At 38.0% G+C, this 11,565-nt stretch overlaps 1 protein-coding gene across 1 annotated transcript in view; it reads right to left on the bottom strand.

Moving 5' to 3' along the window:
• Positions 1 to 7,170: 7,170 nt before the first annotated feature.
• LOC132265087 (neuroligin-1) overlaps positions 7,171 to 11,565 on the bottom strand; it is a 45,400-nt gene continuing 41,005 nt past the window's right edge. The window contains exons 9-10 of the mRNA XM_059765556.1: positions 9,746 to 10,244; positions 7,171 to 7,532 (exon numbers count right to left, since the gene is read on the bottom strand). Of these exons, the coding sequence (XP_059621539.1) occupies positions 9,894 to 10,244 (351 nt within the window). The 3' untranslated portion in view covers positions 7,171 to 7,532; positions 9,746 to 9,893. The remainder of the gene's footprint in view (positions 7,533 to 9,745; positions 10,245 to 11,565) is intronic.

Genomic DNA, 11,565 nt, shown 5'->3' with positions numbered 1-11,565 from the left:
TGTCAAGTCACTGCAATTTTTCCACTTTTCCCTCTGTTTTTTTTTTTCTCTTGTGCGACGCACAAGAAAAGTGCCCGTGAAGAATTGTTGGGAAGTTAATGGTTGGGCGTTTGAGAGTCAGCAAGAATATCTAATAATAAAGTATGTATTTTGAGGAGGGAGGAAAAGTAAGAGAGAGAGAGAATTAAGAGCGCGACATTATCATATTTGAATATTTATCAGTTTGTGTGGAGAAGAAGAAATTCCATTGATTCAAATTCAGACTTCTTTCACATCCCAGCGAACACAAGATGCTCAAAAGTCTCAAAAGTTGAGCTTGAAATTGTTGATTTTTGTGCTATTTTCCGCTCAAATTTTAGCTATTCGATTGCTGCACTAGCGATTGTAGCGGCGACCAGTCAAAGTATTGATGTCACATCATACAAAAACAATTATATTTCAATAATATACTTCGTGATTACAACACTCGAGTGAATTGTATAAATAGCGCCATGCAAATAACCTCAAAATTGAGAAATTTACATACTTTCAAGGCTTTTTTTAACCGGATGAAGAGAAGTCCATGAAAGTTGTTGGATTTCCGGTTTTCTTGCTAAATTTTTATCACAAAAAAGCTAAAAACCAAGCACAATATTTAGCGAGAAAAGAGCAGAAAAACACGGAGAATTGCTAAGAAAATAAGCTCAAAAATGTGCTGTAAATCGACGGGTGAATCGAAGACTATCAAAAGTCGTTTTTTAATAGTTGACGTCTTATGTCTGTTTGGATTGATCTTAATGTCTTCTTATCACGTGTGAAAACATTACATTGAGTGCATTGGCAAAAAATAAAGAAATAAGATTTTTCTTAAAAACTCCGCGTGTAGAAAATTTCTCAATGTTGCGTTGAAAAGTATGAAAAGTCGACTTTTGATAGTTTTCGCCGCACAAATCATCCTGATCGGAATTATATAATCATTATTCGATGAGCTAAAAAGACCTCCATTTTACAGTTTTAAATCTTTTCACTGTTAAATTGACAAGAAACCAAGCCAGAAACCTTCGTGAGTGTCTTTCGGTTTATAGACGGTAGACGAAAGTGTGAAACAAAATGGGCAGGAAAAATGTGAAAAGTTGATTTTTACAAACTTTTTGAACAAAAAAGTACACAAAAATTATCAAAAACCGACTTATTGTACCAAATTTTCCCAATTCGTCTATTAATTCTTCGTATTTTAGTTAATATTTCAAACAAATAACAGTGGAAAAACTTGGGAAATATTGCATAAAAATAGAATTGAGCAATTTTATCAATTTACTGAAAGATAACAGAGAGTTTATGGGAAAATTAGGAAAATTTCAAAGCAAAATGAACTCTCAAACTTCAAATCGCTCTACTGAAAAAATGGCGATTTTGACTTTTGATAGCCTTCGAGGCACCCGTCGAAATTGATGTATTTTTAACACTATTGAGTTTCCTTCTTCGTCCGCTGCGATCGTTGATTTCAATACTTCGTCTTAGCACTTTTTGTTCGAGTGCTGCTCAAATCTTAGCTGAGTAATTTTAGCACTTTTTAGCTGAATTTACTGCCTTTCTTTCAGCTAATTTGGCTCGCTGGGATAATATGTATATTTTTGACGCTGCGTGGATGGAAGAGGGAAAAGAGGCGGAAAAGTGTGTGTGCTGATGATATTGAGAAGCACTTGGGAAGCCAGAGAGTGTCTTCTTATCAAGCGGACATTAAAATTGTGCCACACACACCAATAAAAATTGTAATTGAACGCGACTGGTGAGCTTTGCAGAAGCTCCGCGTGTTTTAAAGTCTTTCTCTCTCTGTTCCGAAGTAAGAAAGAATGGAAATGAAGAAGAAGTATTTGGAGAAGGAGGAAAGAAAAAAGCCAAGCTCAAGTTTAATTGAAGGAAATTCGTCAATGAAGGCAAATAATTGGAATATTTTTTGTCCTTCAACTTCCGCAAAAGTGGCTCAATTTTATTGAGGGATTTTTCGGACTGTCGCAATTCTCGCCCAGATAACACACTCAATTTAATTTAATTTCGCCCTTCACTGTCTCTATGCAAAAGCTCCTCCCCCCATTTATTATCCCTGGGCGCGTAATGAAGCAATTTCAATACAAGACGACTCTTCGTTCGCGTTAATCAAAGGTGAATATTGAGGAGGGAAGTGAAGAGAGAGAGAGAAAGAAAGAATCCCGATGAATCTATTACAAAAAGCTTCAGGCATAATTGGATGCTTTTTCCCTTCACTTTCAAGTCGTTCATGTGGTTTGCAAATCCCGCTGAAAGTGTGATTAATTAATAATACACCTGTTTAGCGTGAGGATTTGGCTTTGATGGAATCCGCGTGACAGCTTTCAGTGAAAGCTACAAATTCATAATCACCGCGCGATTTTCTTAGGTGCGCCTAATCAGCGGCAAAAGCTCGAGCGGTTTACCAAACTAAACAGCGATTGTTAATCAAACAATGACACGTGCGGCTTTCCTGTTGGTAATCAGCGATTTTCACCTTGATATGACAGTTAATGTCACAGAATGAGTCCTGAAAGCGTTGCAGTGGTTGTTTGAGTTTTTAGCTCCGCCCCTTGCAAAGCCCCGCCCATTGAAATGTCAAATACTGCTGAAATGCTCTAAAAATGCCTCTTTAGTCAATGGTTAAAGAGGCATTTTATTGTGTTATATTGTCAGACTAAATATTGTTCAAATACCAGTGGTTTATTTGATCAAATACAAACAAACTCCTCGAGAGGCGGAAGAAAAGCTCTTTTATCATGTGATTATTTGCTGAGGAATGGAATGCAAGATAAATGTTTGAATAAAAATGAGGCAATGTGAAATCGAAGCAGAGTAATTGACGTATCCTGGGAAAAAAGGGAAGCTTTGGAAGCTCTCTGAAGAGTGAAATTAAATAAGAAGAGAGAGAAAGAGAAGAGAGATAAGAGAAGCTGTAAGAGAGAGAGAGAAAAAAGCTCACAGAATTAACGAATAAACGATGACTAATTGTAAGGAAGGCTGAACATCCTTTCTCACATGACAACATATTTTATGTTCAAACATATAATTTCAATAATTTCAACATGTAAAAACTTCTAGTCGTTTTAACACCATTTTAAATTAAGAGACCAGACGACGCACGAAAACAGTGCGATGAAAAATGCTTCTCGCGAGACTTGTGTTCAGGAGCGACACAGGAAAAGTGAAATAAAACAAATATATATATATATAAATTTAAAAAAAAATTATTATTAACGATGCGAAGAAGAGCGCAGAATGTGTAATTTAGAGAGCATAAAATGTGTATAATGTTAGGCAGATTAAGGCGAGAGTGTAGAGAAAAAAAGAAGAAGCAAAACTGGTGCTAACATCAATAACAAGATTAATCCTTGGGCAGAAGCACGTCCTTTTTTGCCGTCACTCTGGAGTGTTTTTATGTAAATGTTTTCCAGTCAGCACCGCGCGCTGTTGCCCAATTTGTAATTCCTTGTTTTCACGTTATGTATATTGTTTAGTTTTCTTGTTGACAATGTGAGCAGAAGAAGGAGGAGGAAAAAGGATGAAAATTTGCATCTGCATGATGCTGTTTTTCCTCCCTTGTCTTCACACAAAAACTGCATTGAATAAATATTATGTTTTATCTTTTACATTTATTATCTTATGATTGTTTTTAACAGCACATATATTTTTCCACTGTAGAATCCTTTCCTTTTTCATCCCTTAAAGAAGTAAAAAAAAAGAAAAACAAAGCTTATTATATGGATGCGTTAAAGTTGTGCAAAGAAACAGTAAAAATATTGTCTATATTGTAATTTTGTCTATAGAAAATGAATCCTTGTAATAGTTTAAAAAAAAGAAGAAAAACACAGAGAGAGAAATAATAAATGTTAGGATATATGAAGAAAAAGGAATTTATGGAATTATTTAAGAACATTGAAACATTGTTAAAGAAAGAAATAAAAAGTGTATCAAAGAGTCTTCATGACAAAGGCAGAAAAAAAGGATGGAAATAAAGATGAGAAAGAGATTTTTAAATAAAATGAAACTTTCAAACTTACCCAAGGGGGAGATACTGCAGTCAGAAGTGGTGTTCAGCTCATCAGAAGTACGTAAGAAGTGGAAGTGTCGAAAAAACTACAATAAATTCTGTTCCCGCGTGCTTTTCCCGCGTGATTCTTTGGATTTCTTTCGATTTTCACACGAAAACAAACGTAATAATCTTTTTTCTAGGTTATAACGAATCAAGAACAAATTTAGTGAATATTTCGCTTTCTAGCATATAAATTCTGCTAGTTCTTGGCAAAAATAGGCATTTGTAAGCAATTAGCAGTGCTTTTATGATCTTTTGATGCCAAGAAACACTGCAAATTGTGCTAAAACTTAACATAACCTCAAAAATAGTCATTTGGGCTTGAAAAATGTCCATTTAGACAACTTTCTGAGCAATTTTGAGTCTGAATCAGCAATTTTAAGATCATTGGCAAATCTGTAAAGCCTTCAAATGGAGTTTCTTGAGGATTTCTTAGTGATATTTTGAGGTTATGGTCGGAAAATATACCCAAAAACGCGTTTTAAAGTCGATTCTTTATGGAAATATTAAATGAAACCTCAAGAGATTAATTATAATTTCATGTTTTAGAAGTATCAAGCAACTCTGGAAGTGTTTGGAAGTGGTGTACAGATTTAAGGCATATTATCTCCCCCTTGAACTTACCTTTTGCCCAAACTAAAGGAGAACAACACTGCGTGCATTTCTTCATCGCTTTCCTTCTGTCTTCCTCTTTTTTTATGGTAATTATATGCAAACATCGCGTCCGCTGAAAGTGGAGAAAGAATGCGGAATTCACCGGTTTTTCTTTGGGGCCAAACGAAAAGACTGTTGTCTTAAACACAATCCTTTATTTCTCTTAATATTTCTTTTATTATAATAATTTTTCTTTATTATTCCTCCTCTTGCCTTCTGCCTTATATTTATAATGTAAACATTTGCCTACGTGTGGTTTCATCGCTCCCTCCGCGCCCCCTGCACACCCCCGCGAGCGCCCCCGTCGCAAGGGGCGTCGGCGGGGGTGGCGAGAGTGAGTCGACAAGTTAATGGGCTCTTTTTTATTTCGATCCCACCCATTTCTCCTCTCGACAATGTGTGTGTCCGGATTATATGGTGAATTTATTCATTGCAAATATAGTTTTTTACACACACACACACATTCTTGTACAGTGTCAACCAGACTAATATGTATAGAAAAAATGTTGGGGGAGGAAAAGGTTGAGTATAATCTTCTTCTATATTTTTTTTCTTTTTTTTGTTCTTGTATTCACACAAATGGTTCTTTTCATGCTCAATGAAAATTGTGTGTGTTCTACAAAATGCCTGTTAATATTTGTCCTTTTTATGTCTTCTTCGCCTCCCATTTTCCCAGCTATTTGTGCTCTCCACCCATCGAACTGTGGCGGCCTTTGTGTCTCCGTTGCCTTTCACGTTTGCATTGTGGCACATTCGCATTCCTTCACGCCCGCGCGCGCAACGTGAGACACTCTGTGGCCGATTGAAGGGCCGATTCTGCGAAAAGCTCGCACTGCAGCAGCCCCCAAATTATGCTGATATGTGCAGCTTGTCGTCGTCTTTCTGGCAACTTAAAGCACTCAAACAGAAGTCAAGGTTGAGGTCAAGGAGAGAATCTAGGACTTGAAAGCATTTTGTGGCCACTGTGACCAAATTTGACTCTCAAGATACGGAAAGACAATTGAAATAGCTTTCATTTGGCGCTGAAAGCATCGAAAAAGGTTAATTACTTCAGTTTTAATTCACAATCAACCAAAAAATAACCCTCCAAAGCACTTGTCAAGTGGCCAGAGTGGCCAGATGACAGATGTCAATCCCACGAACGTCAGCAGAGACACCAACCAGCCAAGAGAATGTCGTTAGAAGAGAAATGAAGTCGGATTTCAGGGCCGAAAAACACTTTATAAGAGCGAAAACCGAAAATCCGAGAAAAGTCGTTGATTTATCATTCCGAAAATGTATTTTGTGGTTATGTTTGACATTAAATTGGCAGTGATTTTTCACTTTCCATGAATCCAGAATCACGATTGCTAAATCTCTCTTAAAATTGTTTAGATAACCTAGAAAAGAATTAGGATTCTTTTTTGGGGATGAAATGGAGTCAAAATATTCAAATTATTGAATGAAAAATAGGAATAGAAATAGAATTGTCTTCTTTCATGATGAAGTGGTTGAAGTTATCGACAATTATCGACACTAATTGCCTACAATTTGCCTTCTTTTAACACAATTTCATGGAAAATAGGTTAAAATGAACAGTCAAACTTTTATTTAATCTATTTTCACTGTTCTTTTCCTCGATTTCTCCTCTGAAAATGCGCCAAAGAAGAAAATTGCACGCAATTTGTATCGATAAGTGTCGGTAAATGTCGATAAGTTCATAGGGAAAACAAACCAGCGTTGTGCTAGAATTGAATTCTGCTAAATTGTTCATAAATCTGCAGTGCGCGCTTTTCGCAAAATCGGTCAATTCACCTTCGGCAACCACAACAGTTGTTGTGCGGCCGCTTTTGAGGGCGAGTCGAGAGATCATTCGCCGCAAAATGTATGACAATTAATAGGAAAAAAAGTGAAGTGATTCGATCTCTCTCGATTCACCCTCAGTCGAGGGTTGTCCTTTTGTGTGTGTGCGAGACGCGATGAGGGTTGAATGAGAAATAATGAGTCAATCGAAGAGATTACAAGTTAACAAACAGAAAATCTCAAAACGTGTGTCGTCAGTGTTTTTTCTTCCTTTTTATAACAATTATACTCACTAATTTTCATGCTTATCTTCCTCTGCTCCTCATCTTCATTTATATAAATCTAATCTTATTACATCGTGCTTCTCTCCATCTTAACGTTTTCCCCTCTCTCTGTCTCTCTCTTCAAGTGATTTCACTAATTTTCCCTCGTTTTTTTTTTTCTTACATAATTTTTCGTGTGTTCCTCAGTGTGTTTAATAAATCTTATTATGCTGCTGTCTTTGTATAATAGAAAAAACCCTCCTCGGAGACTCTTCTTGGCTCGCAGTTTTTCTTCTCCTCGCCAAGCAACTATATATATTTTCCACGTGCGCCCTTTGAAGTGTGCTTTTTCGCGCGAAATCTCAACTTTCCTTCCACTTTTCAGCTCCTCTCTTATTTTCTCCTTCGACCTACTCAAGTAACACCCCAATTCAGTGTCTTTTCTTTCCGTCTCTTCTGCAATAATATTAAATTAATATCACATACATAGGCTGATATATTTATGTTGTTATGTCAAGAACAACTCTTCTCTCTCTCTCTCTCTCCCTTGAAACATTATCTCCACTTATTTTTTTTTCCTCTTCGTGCAACGGAAAAAGTTTAATAACCACTTTTTCATAGAGAGAGAGAAAGAATAAAAACATCATTACAATGTTTTAATTTCGCTTTTCAGTCCATCATTTTTGCAATTTTCCACCCCAAGCAGCGAATGTGCGCTTTTCCAGCATCTCTCTCACCATTTGGAGTTTACAATGCTGGAAAATGAAATAATTTCCCGTCCAAATATTTTCCTCCGCAGCGCATGACAGAGTTGAAATGCACACACATTAATTGAAACTTTCTCCATTGTTGCCGAGAGACAAGCTTTTATGATGTGTGCGATATTTCTCTCTCTCTCTCTCTGACCATCCGAAAGAGCTTCTAATTTGTGTCAATTGGACAAGAGAATTTCCCTCTGCAAAACTGACAAAATTTTCTCTTTGACACACTCAATGACGAAGCGCATGATGAATTTTTCACCCCCCGGAAAAGCAACAAAATTTCTGTGGTTGACAAAGTTTCCAAAACGCCGGGGAAAAATTCATACTCATTGCCAACACTCGTCATCGCGATTGCTCTGCAGAGTCTCTCTCTCTCTCTCTCGGTCGCCTTTCCTGCCACAGGATCTGCCAGGATGCACAGAGAGTCCATTCTCGAGTGCTGCGACAATTAAATGAATGGCGAAATTGCATGATTCTGTGAGCCATGCAAATGTGGAGCTTCATTGTCATTCCGAGCGCCGTCGCCGGAGGGAATTTAGAGGGATTTATTTTAGGCCAGAAGAATCTATCCTTCTCGCCTCGCACAGAAGGACGAATCGCAATTGGACACTTTGTACAACACGCTCAACTGACTTCCAACTGGAGTTTCCTATCAAAAAGCACATGCAGCGAACGAATAAAATGCCTAGAATGCCCAGGAATGCTGAGCTCTGTGGTCAGGAAAATCCCTTTTGAACCGCTTAAAATGACTGCTAAAATATGTTATTTTAAGGGGGTTGAATTTGAGCAAGAAAAGTAAGCAAATTTCAACCCTAAAGATGATTTTATTTGGATCACTTTGAAGATTAAATTGCAATTTAGAGACAAATTTAATGAAATTCCACAGAATGATAACTCTGCGCAAATTTATCGTGATCGTAATTCTTCAAGGGGGAGAAATTGCAGTTGGAAGTGATCAAAATCGTGCAATATTCCTTTCATGAGTGATTCTTTTACTGGCAAATTATCCAGATTCTCGGAATTTCTTTGGATTCTCACGCAGAAACAATCAAAATTATTCTTTTTTTAGGTTATGTAGCGAATCAAGGATAGATTTAGTGAATAATTCGCATTTGTGCACATCAATTTTAATGATTTTGTTCATAATTAAACATTAAAAGCGCATTTGACGTTAAGAAACGCTGCAAATTGGGTTAAGTCGAACATAACCTCAAACATAGGAAACGTTCTGGACAATTTAGACACTAAATCTGTAGCTTTTAGTCCATTTTGTACTCATAAGAGACAATTTCTTGATCGAGAAATCTTCCACAACAAAAAAACTAGAAGCATTAGAAGCCCTTCACATATTCCTATCGAGGCATAGAAACGTCAATAGGAAGGAAGATTCTGCTGACGTTAGTATGATCTCTGTTTTGGAGTAGAAAATGATTTCTTATAGATCTCTTGGTGATATTTTAAGGTTATGTTCGGAAAAGTAGTTCAAAAAGAGCAGTTTTGAGTGGATTTTTTGAGAATTAGTGTGCAAAACAGTCTGAAAATTGGAAATGCACAGATGAAAGGCATTTTATCTCTCGCTTTTAATTAACAGAATGTTGAGAAACGCAGAATCTTTGCGTTGTTTTTATTAATATTCTGATATTCTCAATGATTGTGAAATTTTACCTCAGCTTCTAAAGGATTTTCCATTATTTCTTTTCCTAATATTGTATTTTGGTGATTGTGAAAACACCTGAAAACACCTGAAAAGCCACAGAAAGTTGTTGGCAGTTCAATCTTGATGCTCTGAACTCATTAAAGCCTTTGAAAGTGGCGCAGTTTTCATGCAAAATACTATAATTGAGATTAAATTCAATTATGAGCTCAAAGTGTCCAAAATTCAGCGATATTTCGGAGTGAATTTGGAGTGTCTCCAATTTTCCGAGAGCTTCGCGAGAGCTTTCATATCAATTTTGAGGCTTTGTGCAGAAATCAATTTCATGCAGAACGCCAAGAGGCGTTCAATTAGTGGCGACAGAGGCATTTAGCACTGCAATCAATTGGTTTGATATGCAAAGAACTCTTCGTGATTCCTTCAGACGCTCAATGGCAGTCAATTGCTTCGATTGCAATGCAAATGGTAAGAGTTCTTCGGCAAGGAAAGAGAGAGAGAAGAGAGAGAGATTCGCAGACGAGCCGTGGGAAGGATGAGAGACTTTGGCACTCACCGGCGGGCGTCCGCGTAAATATAGTGTGGCTGGCGCCGGCGGAGAAGATCGCGAGCGCGCGCGCGCCGCCCGTTCAGCACATGGGGTGGAAGATCGTGGGCTGCAGGTTCTTCTTCACGCGCGGCAGCGTCTCCGAGTTGGTCTGCCGTCACACGCGCAGCTCGTCCACCTGCGCCGCGTCGCTGTTGGTCTGCTTGAGGCTGGACTTCACGGTCACGGCGGCGTCGCAGGCGTTGAGGTTGCGGCCCAGCAGCTGCAGCGTGTTGGGCGCCAGCATGGCGTTCTCCGGGAAGGACTTGAGATACTTGGGCGGCGGCGGCGCGCGCTGGCTGCCGTCGATGCAGTCCAGCGGCGGCAGCTGGTGCTGCATCACGTGGTGGTGCGTGAGGATGGCCGTGGGGTCGCTCTTCAGGTGAATCGTCGTGCCGTCCAGGTCGCCGCAGATGTTGTTCGGCACCTTCCCGTTCTCCGACCGCTTCTTGTATCCTCCGCCGCCCGCCTGCAGATCCTGCAAAGCCACGGAAATTGCTTCAGCCGCGCTAATTGACAGCATTCGGCGGTCTCAACACGATAGTTTGCGCTAAACAAGGGGCGAATGAGTGTCTTTCTGGGGCAAATTCAATTGAAATTCCTTAAGAAACACAGCAAGAATTGCTGATAAATGATATTTGGAATTGTTTTAACACACGAAATCTTATTTTCCCCTGGAGAAATCAAGAAATTACTACCAAATAATGCTAAAATTGCTGGTAATTTGAAGATTTCCACCGATCAGGACTGAAAAATCCCCCAGATCAGCACAATTATTCACCCCTCAGCGGGAAAACTTTCAAGTTATACCGGAAATTGAAAGCTTGCCTTCAACAGCGCGAAAGCACAGGGGAAATCTGAGTGTTATTGAATAAATGATAAACTAACGCGCCTTAAGTCATCAATAACAATTGATCCCTTTCGCTGTTTTCAACACAAACAACTGTGAGAGTTTAATTGAACATTGACGAATATTTGCCAACCGCAAAAACTTGCAAGAATTTCGCAACAACTCATGAGGAGCTTTCGAAGAAACTGACAAACTTTAAAGAACTGTTAAATGTCAAACAGTACAGAAAACTTTACGTGGTTTTCGTGGTTTTTCAACACAACATTGCACAGTTTCTGGGAAATGCAGATCAATTTCCCAGGATTCAAACAATTCTGCTCTCGACAGCAATATAATTACCATCATTTACCGAGTCTCTAAAAAAAAACGTGCAACCAAAATAAACTGCTCGAAAGGCTCAAAACCATTAATGTTTAAAGCATATTAATGACTCTATAATTGCGACATTTATTGTCAATTGCATTGATTATTCCAATATTGATTTGTTTTTGTTAATTTGTTCACAGGATTAGCAATTTTTACACTCTTTTTGATGAGGAAAATTGAGTTTATTTGACGTTCAGAATTATAGACGGATTATTTTCCTTTTCACTTCTTTCACTTCGTCAAAGACGGTTTGACGGATTTTCTCTAACAGATTTATGCTGTTAAATTGAAACCAATTAAAATTGTTAGCAAGAAGTGAATTTTTAGAAAAAATCAGTGCAATTTTATCTGAGCGAAAAGCGTCAATTTGTAATGTTCTACTTTCTATACCATATATTCGCCCATATCTTCCACAATTCTTACTCAATTTCTAAAAGTGGCACAGATTTGGAAAGATAATTTCATTGTCTACAACTTCTTAGAACATATCATTTGAGTCTGAACACGTCTTCACTTGTTTTTTTGAAGGTGTTTTGGTAGAACTCATTGGATTGAAATAAACATCTTTCAAAGC

Source organism: Phlebotomus argentipes, unplaced genomic scaffold (assembly GCF_947086385.1).
Source record: "Phlebotomus argentipes unplaced genomic scaffold, Phlebotomus argentipes genome assembly contig_2, whole genome shotgun sequence".
In the NCBI taxonomy this organism is placed as follows: domain Eukaryota; kingdom Metazoa; phylum Arthropoda; class Insecta; order Diptera; family Psychodidae; genus Phlebotomus; species Phlebotomus argentipes.
This window is presented reverse-complemented; position numbering and strand designations above follow the sequence as displayed.